A 14,459-nucleotide genomic window follows, 5' to 3' on the forward strand; every position below is an offset into this window, starting at 1 on the left:
AATCCTTCAGAAGAACTATCCCACGTCTCTCCCGCAACCATGCCAGGCCTGGCAATACCCAAAGAACACCCCGCGCATCCACAGTACGTCCGCCTGTCCCCCGATCCGCACCTACAACACCAACTACGTCGAGAAGGCTCCATACCGACCGTTCATGATGCAGCTACGAAGAGACCGCCGACCTCCCACTCCGCATTATCCAACCAACCTCGAAACAAAAACTCCAGGCCTTCTTCCTCCGAACGCGACCAACGAAGCGATTGGCCTATAGCTTGGAAACCTCAACAACAATACCCACAAATCCCCATTCGACGCTGTCACCCACCCATGCCCGCCATAGCAGTCTCCCCTCCCTCTCCACTGGAAGTCGATCAGAAGGGAGCAATCATCACAACCACAACCACCGTCACGAGTCCAACGGACGACCACCAGGAAAAGATCTGAAACGTAAGACAAAGAAGCGTCCTTCTCGACGAAACATGCGAACTATCCCAGCTCCAATGGAATCCCCTTTATTCGACACCCCCATCCGCGACAAACGAAACAGTTTCGCAGGAGAAGTCCTAAAAGAACTCGCAAGATTCGATGAAGCTTTCCTCAACTCAAGACCTTATCTCCCTAACAATCATTCTTACTCATCCGGTGGCGGTGGCGGGGACGAGAATTATTATAGCGACAGTCATTTGAGCGGTGCTGGGGGTAGTGCGAAGGAGCGAATAACAAGGACACTCAGTTTGAAGAAAACGATGCCGCCGCCTAGAAGGAAAGCTATTAGATTTGATGCGCAGGATTCGGAGGGGAAGAGAATTTTGACGAGTAGCGCGAGTAGTGTTTGTAGTAAGTGTGGGAAAATCTTGCCGGATGTGGGGTGGAGGGCGAGGGTTTGTAGGTGGTGTAAGAGTATTAGTGGGGGAGGGAGTTCGGGGAGGGGGAGTGGAGCGTGGTGATGATTATGATAAACGGTGCTGAGAAGGAGTGTGGGGGGGGTTTTTTTTTGTCAGGTTTGGTTGGTTGATTGATGATGGCGATGAGATTCGGCGAGGCGATCTTGGAATTTTGTTCGTTGGGCTGGTCAGGCTTTTGGGACTCAATTGTGAATGAAGGTGATTAGAATCTCGATCATGAATGTTGACGGACACAACGCATATGTTTGCTGTACATATTTGTTTACGAACCTCTTCGACGTTTGGGCATCCGCTACCCAATTACAAGCTTCGAACTCCCCACAGCGCGACACTCCTCACGACCACAGCATGGGCAGTTCCTTGTCGAAGAAGCCAGACAACAACGTCGTCTCCGTGGACGACTACTGGAACAGTGATCGCGCTTCGACCTGTGACCATCCGCATTGTTTCCACGCCCATCCAGATCACATCCTAGGTGGAAGGAAGAACAGATATTGGTGGAACCCAACAACAAATCGAAGGCGTCTCTATCCCGAAGGACGAGATAGCGAGCCGCGAAGACCACTTGTAGCGTCCGACGATGTGGAGGAGAAGAAGTGTTGTAGGATCTAAGTCTTTGCGGCCGAACAAGCTTTGGTAGACAGTCACCTTTCTCTGAGCAAGCATTTGGTTGTTCGTTGATACTCCGCCGAGAATCAATCCTACTTGTCGTTCTTGGTTCTCTACTTCCTGACTATCTTGTCATCCTCTCAGAACACACCATCGATCCCAAAGAAATCGTCCAACGACAGGGCCGGTTCCCGGTCTCATGCGAGGAGTTTCTGACGTGTCGACTCTGACAATATGTTTGTGGTAAATGATGGTGGGCCGCGTAGATTCCGAGCCTGGCTCAGAGATTGTCGATGCCGTCGAAGGTCTTCTTGCCGAGCTCATCGCACGTGCGCGCTGGAGTTTGCGTTGTCTGGGCTTGTTTTGATATGCTTCAGTTTGGGAACTTTGCATTTGGGGGCGGCCCGATTGCGAGGATGAAAAGGGCTGTTCTGAGTACATTATGACTTGGTCAGGGACGAACATGGTCTCGTCAACGTGCGTGGAGACAAAATGCTGCTGTTTAGTGGCAAAGTTTGTTCAAATTATTTCATGCCGCAGCTGTGAATATTGCGAGCTTAATGATTGTTTTGGTTCGGTGAATGCTGTGCATACTCTCATCGTGAGCAATGCGGTCTCATGACTTCTGAACCATCTGCAACGGTCCCTGCAATGAGTTAATTATCGTTACACCTCTTTCTCCTCTCGCCAGAAATCGAACATGGCTTCTATCTCTGCCTGCCCAACCAGTCTCTCCAGGGTCTTCAGCCGTCCCTGAGGCGTGGGGTCATCCGATGACATGCGTAAATTGCCATTCTCGTCCCAGCGCTCGATTGGCTGCGACAGGATGTCCAGAGCAAAAGCAGCAATCGCAGTTGGAGAGCTCGACGCTGGTGCGTTCGGGGGCCTACTCATTGCTTGAGCCATGTCGTGTAGATTGTCGAAGGTATCACTCAAGACGTTTGCAGTGAAGCCTTGCATGGGTTGCCGCAGTGTACAAAGCTGCATCAGATCTCGAGAGGTTGTTGTTGAGCGCGTTGGATTTGGCTTGTGATTTACGTACTTGGCGGCATGGCTTTGCAGCAAGGTTGGTAAGCCGTCAACGCCATGAAGTGGGAGGATGGGGATGTGCGGTAGATCAGCTTGGTTCATCATTTCTGCTTGCAATTTGGTGAAGGCCAGAGTGCCATCCACGGCGTCAGTGCCGGGCTCTGCAGCGTTCCCCGAGAAATGCTTCGCCGACTGAAAGGAAGTGTTGCGTGGCGGGTTCAGCAAGAAGACAATGGCAATCGGTTCGGTTGTGAGGAACGAAAAATGTTGGATACGCTCCAAGGTTGCCTCCAGCTTGCCGTCCGCCACGGTGGATGGTGATAGCAGCAAGAAGCGCAGGTGACGGGTCGATTTCGAGATGCCCGTACGCGGATCAGTCTCGACAGTGATGGGCACAGCGATGTCGTGCGTGTTGAGGAGTTGCTCTGGGACATGCTGTCAGCAATACTAGTACCGCCACTTCGGTGAGAAGATACGGACCACGAACGTCGTGTTTGGCTTGAGCGAGCAGGGTTGGAATGGCCGACGCGTAGGACGGGCGGCGTCTGAGGGAGTTGCAGAACAGAGTCGGAACTACCGCCATGATCAGGTCTTGGTGTAATCCAGTAGTCGGTGCGAGTGGCAGAGGGGATGGCAGGTAAACGGCTTTTTGTAATAGAACTGTTCGTACATCGCTCCTTCCCTGAGAGAGTCGGAAGTGGAGCGCGCCAGCCGTTATTGCCTGTGGCGAGCATCTATCGTCTAATGGTAACAAATATACAAGTAGCGGGGTATCGTTAGTTGTGAACAGAGTTGCGAGTCCATATTTCTACACATCATCTTCCTTTCCCAGATGCCTCCACTGTATCCACACGCGTCGGTGGTTGTTGCTCAGCTCCCTCTTTGTGGTCTGGCGACTTTTTGTCGAATGCCCTCTCGATGATACCCTTCTTCTCATACTCTTTCGCTGCTTCTTTCGCCGCCTTGGCTTCCTCCCGCTGTTTCGCTATCCGCTGCACTCTCTCTTCCGCCTCTTTCTGGAGCTTCCTATAGTCAACCTTGGCATCCCGCTCGGTTGTAGCATCTTCTTGTTCGCCTTCTTTAGTGCCAATCCAGCCTCGGGGATTCAACCAGCCCGTGGTCTGCTTCTTCTTCTCTCTTGCTTCCTCCTCCCGCTCGTGCAGCTGGTTGAGTGTCTCGAGATTGGGATCAATCTTGCTCCTCAGCTCCAGCACTGTAGCCTCCAACTCTTCCAATCGTTCCGCGACCTCGTCTCGTCGATCGCTCTCCTTGGCTGACCTGCGATAGTTCTCGGCAAGGAGCAGGCTGACCGCGACCATGAAGATGAAGGCTTCGGAGAAGAAATTGGCGCCCAGTTCGATGGCTCTCGCTTCTGAAAGCGGACGAATCTTAGGTTTCAATGGCTTCTGCTGCTCTTCTTTGGGCTTCCCCGCCGCAGAGTCTGCGGCCTCTTTCGCTTTCTGTTCGTCATGCTTTTTCTGCTCCAGCTCTGTGCGTACAGTCGGCTGCTCCGCCTTTCTTTTCCTCTCCTCCGCAAGCCGTTGCTCCCTGTCATGCATTCGCTGTTGCGCATCGGGATCATGCAATATGCCCAGTCTCATCCGCATATCGATCCGATGGACCCGCTGTGCCTGATTGACGGCAAACACCCTGAACCCCTCATGTTCCTTCGCTTGTCGTTTGATGTAATTTCCGATGGGCTTTGCAGCAGTTCTGATGGCCAGCGAGAGGAGCTTGAAAGTGAGAGACATGGTTGCGTCTAATTGCCAGACGATCTATGCCTATCGGATATGCAGCGTTTCTGTCTGTACAGTCCTGGGGAAATTCCTTGCACTAGTATCCACCGCGCCATGGTGTGCACGAGCACAGTGGCACGAGAGTAGCTTACGACCTGCGCATTGCTCCAAGGTATTCAATGCAGTCGACCAGTTCCTGGATAGCGATGTGGTTTGTCTGTCTTTGACGAACAAATGCTGGTTCGGCTGGGTCAAAGCTTGTATGAGCCATGTGTGGGGCCGGCGTCCGGTTGCTATGCAGAATGCTCGGCGTCAACACAAGTGCGTGAACTGCAGCGAACTTCACACTCTGCCTCCGAAAGCCTATCCTCTACTCATCCTACAGCGCGGTGCAGCGAGAGCGTGGCGTTGATGTGTGCGAGCAGACGAGGAACATAACACACCACAGAAGACATACCGCGACTATGTCTTCCACCTCCATCCACGCCGACCCTCCACCGCCTGTTGTGACGGAGCCGACGGGCATCAGTTATGCTACGGGAGGAGCGCTTGGGAAGGGCGGCTTCGCCATCTGCCACAAGGCCGAGCGATACGATGGCAGTCGGCCGACGGGGCAGATTGTCGCGTTGAAGATCGTCAAGACGAGGATGGAGCCGGCGAAGCTGGCGCAGAAGGTTGGTGAACATACAGCAATCCTCCAACTCATGCTAATGGATCTCAGTTCGTCACGGAGCTGCAAATACACAGCAAACTCTCCCACCCGAACATCGTCGGCTTCCACCGCGCCTTCTCCTTCCATACCAGCACATACGTCGTTCTCGAGCTCTGTCCGAATGGATCACTGGCGGACATGCTCAAGAAACGGAAACAAGTCACACTGCCCGAGATCCGAAGACTGGTCATCCAAGTGTGCGGCGCTGTCAAGTATCTTCATCATCGACACATTGTACACCGAGACCTGAAGACGGGCAATCTGTTCCTCGACGAGAGGATGAATGTCAAAGTTGGTGATTTCGGCCTGGCTGCTTTGCTTGTTACAGAACGCGACATGGAAGTCAGGCGAAGGACTACTATGTGTGGTACACCGAATTATCTGGCTCCGGAGATCTTGGAAAAGGGTAAGGGACATGACGAAAAGGTGGATCTATGGGCAATCGGAGTCATCGCATATACACTGGCCGTTGGAAAGGCACCCTTTCATGCGAGTACGAAGGAAGAGATTTACAAAAAGCTAAAGTCCGGGACATACACTTGGCCCGAATTGAGCGCGACGACAAATCAGAGTGCAGATCTACGCGACTTGGTGTCGAGTATATTAGTGGAAGAGCAGCAGAGGCCGACCCCGGATGCCATCGTCAGCCACAAGTTTTTCAAGATTGCATATGTGCCGCCAGAGATTCCAGTTTCCGCCAGGACGGAAGCACCGAGATGGGACGTTTCGATACCATCGACAGAGACCATGCGACGCGGGTACAGCGAAACATGGTTTACTCTGTGTAAAGAGTCGGGCGTGGGAGAGTATGAAGATGGCAAGTGTTTCCCTCTGAACGGTGGGCATAAGATAAGGAGCATTGTCCACGATATGGAAAAAGAGACTCAGCTTGGGCGCCAACCGATGATGCCGATTCCAAAGGACGTGGTCTACACTTCGATGATCTCGGATTTCGAACGATCCAGCCCCGATATTTCCACGGCGTCGGTCGAGCCTCAGCGCAAATACACAACAACTCGACATGTGCGGGAGATCTCTCACAACGAAGTTGCAATTTCGCGACCTCCTCGCGTTACGGACCCTACGAAGGCTGCGCGAGATGCGGAGCTAATGCCACCACCACGCGCTCCGTCACGCGCTGCCCGAGGGACAGCATCTGGTTCGGTAAGGCGAGCTGCTAGGACGATAAGTGAGGAGACCGCAGCCAGATCCGCTGAGTCAGTAAAGGTTGCATCCGATTCAGCCTCTTCCGGCCCTTCATCAGCCGCGACGGTACGAGTTGTCAAGCCCAGACCAGCGGCTGTGCCATCATCGAGTGCACCAGCGACGGTAACGATAGGATCGGCATTGAGGGAAACAAAGAACTCTGCATCCAGCACGACCGCCTCATACCAGACTGCTCAGCCAGAGCAGAGCTCCGATCCGCTGGAGAAGCCACAGAGAGCCGGCACCACCAAGAGGAGCGCGGACGCCAGCCTTGCAAGGCGACCACGGGCACCGAGAACCACTCAGGATCGACCAGCGGAGCAACAAGTTCCCGCACAGCCAACTGCAGCTCGCATTGCAAGGAAGCGTATTGTATCGCAGCCTGTCGAAGAAGGACCGCTTGCAACGCTGGACGAGCTGAGAAAGGTCGAGCCATTCAAGCCGAGCAGGAAGGCACCAGCACCAGAAGTAATCGAGATACTTTCGGACCCAGAGTCCGACGACAGAGATGAGCTTAAGAGGCCCACCGAATCGATCACGGCGACGCTGAAACTGTCCCGGCCACCAAAGATGACGGCGCGGCTGCCACAGCCACAGAAGAAGCTTAATGTGGAGATTGAACCTGCAGTACCAGGAACAGACCCGACCACGGTATTGAACAAGCTTGCGACTCTCAGAGACAATTTGGCCGAAGCTCTTACACGATCCGCGACCGCAAGGACCACATCCAGCTTGAGGAGAGATAGCAATGATCCTGCTGCCGGTCTGCCTTTTGTGTCGCGATGGGTCGATTACAGCCGAAAACATGGTGTAGGATATGTGCTGTCCGACGGCACTGTTGGGTGCATTATCAATGCTACTGCCAGAGCTGGCCAAGCGCCTACGCCAGTCACGCACGTTCTTGTGCGCAATGGACAAAGGTGGCTGAAGAAAGTACACAACAACAAGGAATTCACCGGCATCGATCAGGTTCCACTCGAAATATTCGAAGATCGTGACGTGGAAGGCATCAAGCGTAAGGTGTACAAAGGCCTTGGTAGCGTCAAGGAAGGTCCTCTTCTTGTTGAAGCTGAGAGGCGGCGAACACTCAGTGTGCTTTGGGTCAAGTTTGGCCGATATATGTGCCAGTCTTTGGATGGGTCAGAAGACACCGGTAACAACGGCCATGACCAGGAGAACTTTGTGCGATTCTATCAGCGAATCGGCAATGTTGGCGTCTGGGCCTTTACAGACGGATGTCTCCAGGTAAGCCTCTTCTCTCAAGATTGCGTGAAGCAAGTTGCTAATTCTGTTTTGCAGGTTCACTTCCCAGATCACACCAAGATCGTCCTATCCGCATCTGGACAAGTCGTCTCAGCGACGGTCTTGACTCCCGAAGCTACCTCTCACCTCTCGCACAACGGCGAGCTACTACCTCAACATGTCACGAATCGCGAAATCCTCGCCGACAGCGTGCAAGCCTTGCTCTTCGAAGGTGGCCGTGTCCGACAACGAATTGTCAAGGCCAACCAGCTATCCGCCAAGCTCAACTTCATCCAAGAAGTCGTATCGCAATGGATCGACAACAATGGCCTCGGCCGTTTGGACGAAGATCAAGGTGGCGCTAAGCTCGCGTGGGAGGGCTTGACCGTGAAAGAGAACAAGACGAAAGTTGACCGAGTGACGGTTGGCAGATATGGCGGCGACGATGTCCGACCAACTGTCGAGACCGTAAGAGTATAAAAATATTTTATCTTTCTTGATGATGAATGACGGCCGGAATTTTGTGTTTGCATGGAAGGCGCAGTTTGGTTTACTCCTTGACTGATGAAGAATTGTACAGGCGTTGGTCAGGCCCGATGAGCGAGCATTACGAGGGGCCCTTTTGGATGTTCTTTTCATGAAAGACGCATTGTGGAGCGTTCGAGCGTTTGGATACGTCCGTACTGTATTCAGCGAAGCAAAGTATCTTTTTCTCACACTTTTTGTGACCCCTAACGCCACGACAATGCAAATCACAAACAGTATACACTGGCACCGTGTCCTTGAGAAGAGACGATCATGATGATCTGCCATTTGGATAGGAAGGCCAGACCTGAAGTGATTTCAAATCCGCCAAGACTGGTCCAATGTGACGATCTCCGACTGTCGGACAGCTCCGAACACAGCGACATATAAATGAGCTTGCACTGAGGTTTACAAACAACATCGAATTTGACGAAAAATTTCGAGCTGCCATCATGTCTCTAGGAATCAGCCAAGATCTACTCATCTGCCGCGCTTGTGGAACGCAATTCGATGTGCCCGCAGACCAGCCACTCAAGTCTTGTCGGATCTGTGACGTGAGCTTTACTCTGCGATGTTCCGATTTCCTACCCTACCAAAATCACTGACCAACCTTCCAGGACCCTCGCCAATACGTCCCACCCCAAGGCCAAACCTGGACCTCCCTCGCCTCCCTCCACTCCAGCAAAGAATACAAAAACCAGTTCCAACCCTTCCCAAACGACCCCCGCCTAATCTCCATCTCCACAACCCCCAAATTCGGCATCGGACAACGTGCTATTCTCATCTGTACACCCTCTGGAAACATCTTATGGGATTTAATCGCATACCTCGATCAAGAAACTGTCGATTTCATCAATTCGAAAGCAGGATTGAAAGCTATTGTTATTTCTCATCCGCATTATTATACGACGCATCTGGATTGGGCGAAGACGTTTAATTGTCCGGTTTATGTTTCGAAGGAGGATGAGGAGTGGGTTTGTCGGAAAGATGGGGAGGGGAGGAGGAAGTTGATTGAGAATGAAGTTGAGGAGATTGTGGAGGGGGTGAAAGCTATTAAGGTTGGAGGGCATTTTCCGGGGAGTTTGGTTTTGCTTTGGGAGGGGATGTTGTTTATTGCGGACAGTTTTTTGATTACGCCGGTGAGTTTTGAGTTTTATTTGGAGAGATTTGTGGGATGGAAGGAGCTGATTTTGATGTGCAGAGTGGGCTTTACCATGTGGACAGGCCGGCGGGGACAAATTCGTTCGTGTTCATGTATTCGTATCCGAATATGATACCGCTTCCACCGCCGGAATTGCAGAAGATGTGGCAAGTTTTGAAGAAGCACGATTTTGAGAGCGCTCATGGAGCTTTTACGGGGCAGGATGTGTATGACAAGAATGTGAAAGCACGGGTGTTGGAGAGTATGAAGATACAAGTGAGAGCCATGGGCTGGAATGATGTACCACTTCTGCAGGAGAAGGTATGAGGTACTGGGTTGTTGAGTGTTTCGAGCGCAACGATCAATACGATTCTGCATCAATTGTGAGTCTTGGAACCCCATCGCTGAGTTGTGTTTTTGTTTTCCTCGGATCGCGTTCGGATGCGGCTGCTGAGCTTGATCAAGGCGCACGACTACGACGCACAAGCCTCCAGAGACGATCGATACGGTGCAACCTCCTACGCCTTTCTCCTCCTCATCACCGTCTCCTCCACCTTCCTCTGCTCTTCCCTACTTCGTTCCACAGCGCGATCGAGACTCACTTGAATTCGCGCAGCGATCTCCTCAGCTGGAGTCTCCATTCCCACTAGGCCAATGAACTTGCCAACTTTCCGTCTCTTGATCCTGATTCTTTCCTTATCGCTCATGTTCGCGTAAGGAGCTCTCGGATCAAATCCTTCGACCTCACTCTGGCTAGCGAGAACCGGAGCCTGAATGTCTTCCACCGTGTTCATCAAGTCCTCAAGCCAGATGTCTTCGGACTGTGAAAGCTGCCGGCTGCGACGTCGGATGCGCCCATCGAAGCTGACTTTGGAAGCTGATATTGGTGTTTGTGGTACTGGCTGTGGGCGATTGGATGGTTTGGCGAGGAAGTCTTTGTCCCAGTTCATGTTCGCCGGATAATGGTGCGTCCATTGAGAAGGAGTCGATTGATGGTAGTAATGTGCAATGCTGTCAAGCTCATCTTCGGTGAGCAAGTGGAATGCCATAAGGGTTTTTGGAAATGCAGGGTGAGGCGGTCCTGCCGGAAGAGGGACAAGAGGAGCAAGTCGCAGCTGGAGTGTTGCAATCTTCTTTGCGAGTGCGCTATTTCGGCGGGTGGAGGGCGCCATGTCGAACTATTCTGGCTGTTCCTGCGGCCTGCGTAGGATTGGTAAATGCTGGTCAGGGTGTCGAAGGGCTGAGTATCAGTTCGTCGTTCGGCGGAGTAGACGGTGAATGCTATCTATGCGTGCCCACCTTGTCATGGGCCCGCTTTGTCTTAGGTCCAAATGAGACGTCTAAATCCGTGCCGGCAAGGCCACGTTCGAGAACAAAGGACAACGAGCCACAGTGCCTATCGGGCTTTTACCTTTGTCTCATGGGAGACCAACCGGTCGTCGCTGTCTTGCATCTTCACTTGGCTGCCTTCATCAAGCTCCGGTCCAAGGCATGTATCAACAGCTGAAGTCAGTGGACGTTACGTGGAAAGCCGAAAATCATCATCAGCTGCCCAGACACATGCGGCAGGGTTGGTTGAATACACACAATGTAAGACGGGAGGGCTGGGCTCCATCGCAGTGAAGCCAGTCTCGATCTTCACGCGTGATCCTGTACGAACAATTGGTTGCTCCGCGGCGCTGTTCAACCCAGTTGAACGGTTTCTTCGGCGGATGAGCACCTGATAGTCATGGCATGTTGCAGTATGACCTGGATCTTGTGGTAGCTGTTTGACATTTTTGACTCCCGGCGATGCTTGAGAACCACGGAGAGGATAGTGGATGGCAGTGTGATGGGACCGTGGACTATGACAGCGGTGAAGACCCAATGGATCCGGAGCTGCGCTTCACGATGGACTTCGTCGGGCATCAAAGCCGCTTTTGGCTTTCATCTGCGAGGCGCACTGCTGGCGTGAGTCTTGGAAGCAAAGACTGAGGTGTTCACGATCATTGTCGACGCGTATAGATGTTGTATTTTCGATCTTGAGGAAACGCGACCCAGACACAGTTGTTTGCCAAGACTTGGCTGACTCAGCAGCGAACACGCTCCGCGTCCCGTCGTGTTCTTCCCTTTCGCGAGTCCTTTCCTTACTCTAAACATGTTTCTCACATACACCGCATTGCTGCAGGCCACTGCATTTCACCACAAGTGACAAGCTCCACCAGTCTTGTTTGGCGGAGAACAAGCTACACAAATTCTCCCAAGATGTTGCTTGGACGCCCGAAATCCTTATGCTCGTCTGCTTTGTATGGAAGACGATGATCTGATTATCTGTTCCTTGACATCAGTCATGAGGCATCATCTGCGCCGCGCCCACGAGATACAAGATGAGACACGGCGTTCATTGGGATGCGGTGTGATGAACGCAGACAAGCTGCAGAACCCACAATTCCAGCTCCGTGTTGCGCAACTTCCGTTTCGAGGTCATACAGTCCAGCTGCAGAAACGTGGCTGGCTGTTAAGACTCTAACCATGCGCGTGGATGCAGTACTTCAGCCCGATGCACGGGAAAAAGGGGTCCAGACTGTCACTAATCCCAATTTGAGCTTCAGCTACTACCACCAGACAGTTCAGCTCAGGCCACGCAAGCCACGTTCTACAATCGCTTCGACAAGATTGGCCCATCATTGTTCATGTTGCAGCATGGCACAAGAAGCATGCATATGCTACTGGAACGCCTTGTGGTCTGTGGTCTCCTGCGGGGGAACGGCTTGTTGCTATAAGTACGATCATGCCAGCTCTGAGGGCCAGCGGCGATCCTCGTCTTCCACTGAGCTGGGGGTTTGGCAGTCAATATGGCAGAGGCCGGCTCTCAGGGTACCGAACACAAGACGAATGTCGTTGAGTCTGTTGTCACGCCCGCCGTGCCCGACTGTAGCCTCTGCCGCCGAATCGATGGATCGGGAACTTTGCCCAAGCGACTGATAGTCTGCTGTGATGGCACCTTCAATGCCTCCAATCAAGGTGTCGAGAGCAATCCGACCAACATTGCAAGGCTCAGTCGATGTATCGCGAACGTGGGCTATGCCAAAGATGGCAAGACCAAAATGCCCCAAATCACATACTACCAGGCTGGTATTGGAACAGATACTACTGCCTCAGCGTATACAAAGGCGAGACAAGGTATCACCTCGGTACAAGCTGCCATCTCAGAGCTGTATTAACGTGAAAAACAGGCGGTTTTGGTGCCGGTCTCAACGGCAAAGTTTGCGAAGCCTACAACTACCTCACCAATAACTATGGGCCCGGAGATGAAATTCTAATATTCGGATTCTCGTTCGTCTCAATCCGCTCGTGTTAGCTGGAGGTCCTCTGACAATCAACTTTAGTCGTGGCGCATACACCGCGCGAGTTCTGGCAAGCTTCATTTGTAATTTTGGATTGCTAACCCCAGGGATGATGGGTATGTTAACTCTATCAGCTACGCTGGTTTCGGACACGACGCTGACTTTCAAGACTACTTCGACGAAATATTCGAAGCTTACAAAAAACGCGGCTATTCCGAACACAATTTCGAAGAGATGGCATGGGCACGAGCGAAAGCCACCCCGGGAGAACTAGGACTTGAGCTCAACAGCCCACCAACAACCCGATACGACTGCATCAAAAGATGGACACACATGCACGTCAAGATAAGATGCGTTGGCGTGTTCGATACTGTCGGTAGCGTGGGCATGTCAGGTTACCAACAACAACCTGGTCAAGATGTCGACTGGCATTCCACCGCTCTGCATCCAAAGATCGAATATGCCTTCCAGGCATTAGCTCTCGACGAGAACCGTGGCAACTTCTCACCAACTCTCTGGTATCAGTACGACCAAACAGAAGCGGCTGGCACGGTACTCAAGCAGTGCTGGTTTCCAGGGTATCATGGAGATGTCGGAGGCCACAGCGATCCAGTGTGGTGCACGAACAGTGTCGATTCATTGAGTTTTGCGTGGATGATTGATCAGCTCACTGCTGAAAACCTGCTCCAATTCAGCAAGCCACAGTTGTACTATCCCGTACTGAAACGCGTCCACGAGGGAGTGGTCAACGGAGTCGCAACGAAACCTCCCAAGAACACCGAAGAAGCCAGTGAGCGACGCATTCAATGGTCTGATGGAATTCTTACTCAGACCAATAAATTGACTTACAAGTTCTCTTCTTTCGTTGCGACCAGGAGGTTGTGGTACACACGCACTCCAGGTCACTGGAAGATGGCCAATGGAGCCGATGTCCCAGTCTGTCAACTACACGAGACTATACACCCCAGCGTGTCACACCGCATGCGCCAGAAGGAGATGGCATACCAACCCGAGGGCTTTGCCAAGAAGGAATGGCAGTATCGAGAGAAGACCAATGGCTCTGGGCACGAGTGGGTCAGGACCGTGGACGGGAAGGAGGTCGCAGTCATTCCAGAGTACGAATTGCCAAAGATCGAGAAACAGAAATTCGAGAATCATAACCTATGGTCGGGCAGTCTGGAGCAATACCTAGCACCATCGGATATTCTTGGCAGTGAGAAGTTCGACAGCTTGAAGGCCGATGTCATCGATCAGGGGAAAGTCTTGTCTGCAGCCTTCCAACTGCGCAATGACTGAAATGACGCCTTGAGCATTACAGCTTGTGGCTTATCTTCTGCTTCCATTTCAGCAATCGACACGCAATCCTAGTTCAATTTCGCTTTCGATGCGAGAATCGCATGCATTGATCTACTTTGAGGATCGCATAATCCTCTTAGAGTGCTCAACATCATTCAACCGAGGTGTTTCCCGCTAGGCAGACCTCTGTTCTCTGTCAGACTCAACATCCATCTGTTCGATTCATGGTTACCACCACAGCCATGGCTCTCAGCGGCTGCTCGAAGGATGGTGCCACGTCTGATTGGCGCTCAGGATGTGCTCGGGAAAACTGATACTCACTTGATTGCTAGAAAACAGAGACTGCCGCAGCCCAAGAAAGAAAGTTCTGTGGTTCAACACTTCCATTCGATAACATTCACTCATTGGACTTGTCTGGTACTTCGTCGTTCTTTCTTGATATGCACACAACAGCAATGAAGAACTGAGATCATTCGGATAGCCGGATGCCAGTACCTATCGGGCCGTACGAATATGGGTCCACCTTTAACATCCCGGTCTTCGAAATGTTTTGCGATACGACACTGATGAATACAGCTCCACTCTCTATCTCTTCGCACGAAACGGCGTCAAGATTCAACACCAATACGGCGGTTCCTCGACTATAAGCGGAAGCAGAACAGAGGACTATCACCTATTCGGAAGTTTGACCACTATCGCAATGTCCGAGACGCAGATTTGTCATCTATTCTT

The 14,459-nt window shown here is 52.1% G+C and overlaps 6 protein-coding genes across 6 annotated transcripts; 3 read left to right on the forward strand and 3 right to left on the reverse strand.

The window, feature by feature from the left end:
- Positions 1 to 2,180: 2,180 nt before the first annotated feature.
- Positions 2,181 to 3,126, reverse strand: RHO25_006114 (uncharacterized protein; the record flags this gene model as incomplete). The annotated part of the gene is made up of 2 exons (XM_065602740.1): positions 2,181 to 2,968; positions 3,024 to 3,126. 2 exons carry the CDS (start codon positions 3,124 to 3,126, stop codon positions 2,181 to 2,183), a joined length of 891 nt encoding a protein of 296 aa, XP_065458812.1.
- Positions 3,127 to 3,358: 232 nt separating this feature from the next.
- RHO25_006115 (uncharacterized protein) lies at positions 3,359 to 4,294 on the reverse strand (the record flags this gene model as incomplete). Its single annotated transcript, XM_023596970.2, has 1 exon — positions 3,359 to 4,294. The coding sequence occupies one exon, from the start codon at positions 4,292 to 4,294 to the stop codon at positions 3,359 to 3,361; it is 936 nt and encodes a 311-aa protein (XP_023451895.1).
- A 449-nt stretch (positions 4,295 to 4,743) lies between these two features.
- On the forward strand, positions 4,744 to 7,919 carry RHO25_006116 (uncharacterized protein; the record flags this gene model as incomplete). Its single annotated transcript, XM_023596971.2, has 3 exons — positions 4,744 to 4,953; positions 5,001 to 7,442; positions 7,497 to 7,919. 3 exons carry the CDS (start codon positions 4,744 to 4,746, stop codon positions 7,917 to 7,919), a joined length of 3,075 nt encoding a protein of 1,024 aa, XP_023451894.1.
- A 497-nt stretch (positions 7,920 to 8,416) lies between these two features.
- Positions 8,417 to 9,432, forward strand: RHO25_006117 (uncharacterized protein; the record flags this gene model as incomplete). Its single annotated transcript, XM_023596972.2, has 3 exons — positions 8,417 to 8,518; positions 8,582 to 9,103; positions 9,166 to 9,432. The coding sequence occupies 3 exons, from the start codon at positions 8,417 to 8,419 to the stop codon at positions 9,430 to 9,432; spliced, it is 891 nt and encodes a 296-aa protein (XP_023451889.1).
- A 191-nt stretch (positions 9,433 to 9,623) lies between these two features.
- RHO25_006118 (uncharacterized protein) lies at positions 9,624 to 10,277 on the reverse strand (the record flags this gene model as incomplete). Its single annotated transcript, XM_065602741.1, has 1 exon — positions 9,624 to 10,277. The coding sequence occupies one exon, from the start codon at positions 10,275 to 10,277 to the stop codon at positions 9,624 to 9,626; it is 654 nt and encodes a 217-aa protein (XP_065458813.1).
- A 1,662-nt stretch (positions 10,278 to 11,939) lies between these two features.
- Positions 11,940 to 13,727, forward strand: RHO25_006119 (uncharacterized protein; the record flags this gene model as incomplete). Its single annotated transcript, XM_023596973.2, has 4 exons — positions 11,940 to 12,267; positions 12,321 to 12,420; positions 12,474 to 12,547; positions 12,601 to 13,727. 4 exons carry the CDS (start codon positions 11,940 to 11,942, stop codon positions 13,725 to 13,727), a joined length of 1,629 nt encoding a protein of 542 aa, XP_023451888.1.
- Between the last annotated feature and the right edge of the window lie 732 nt (positions 13,728 to 14,459).

The sequence above is a fragment of the Cercospora beticola genome, chromosome 4, assembly GCF_033473495.1.
Source record: "Cercospora beticola chromosome 4, complete sequence".
NCBI lineage: Eukaryota > Fungi > Ascomycota > Dothideomycetes > Mycosphaerellales > Mycosphaerellaceae > Cercospora > Cercospora beticola.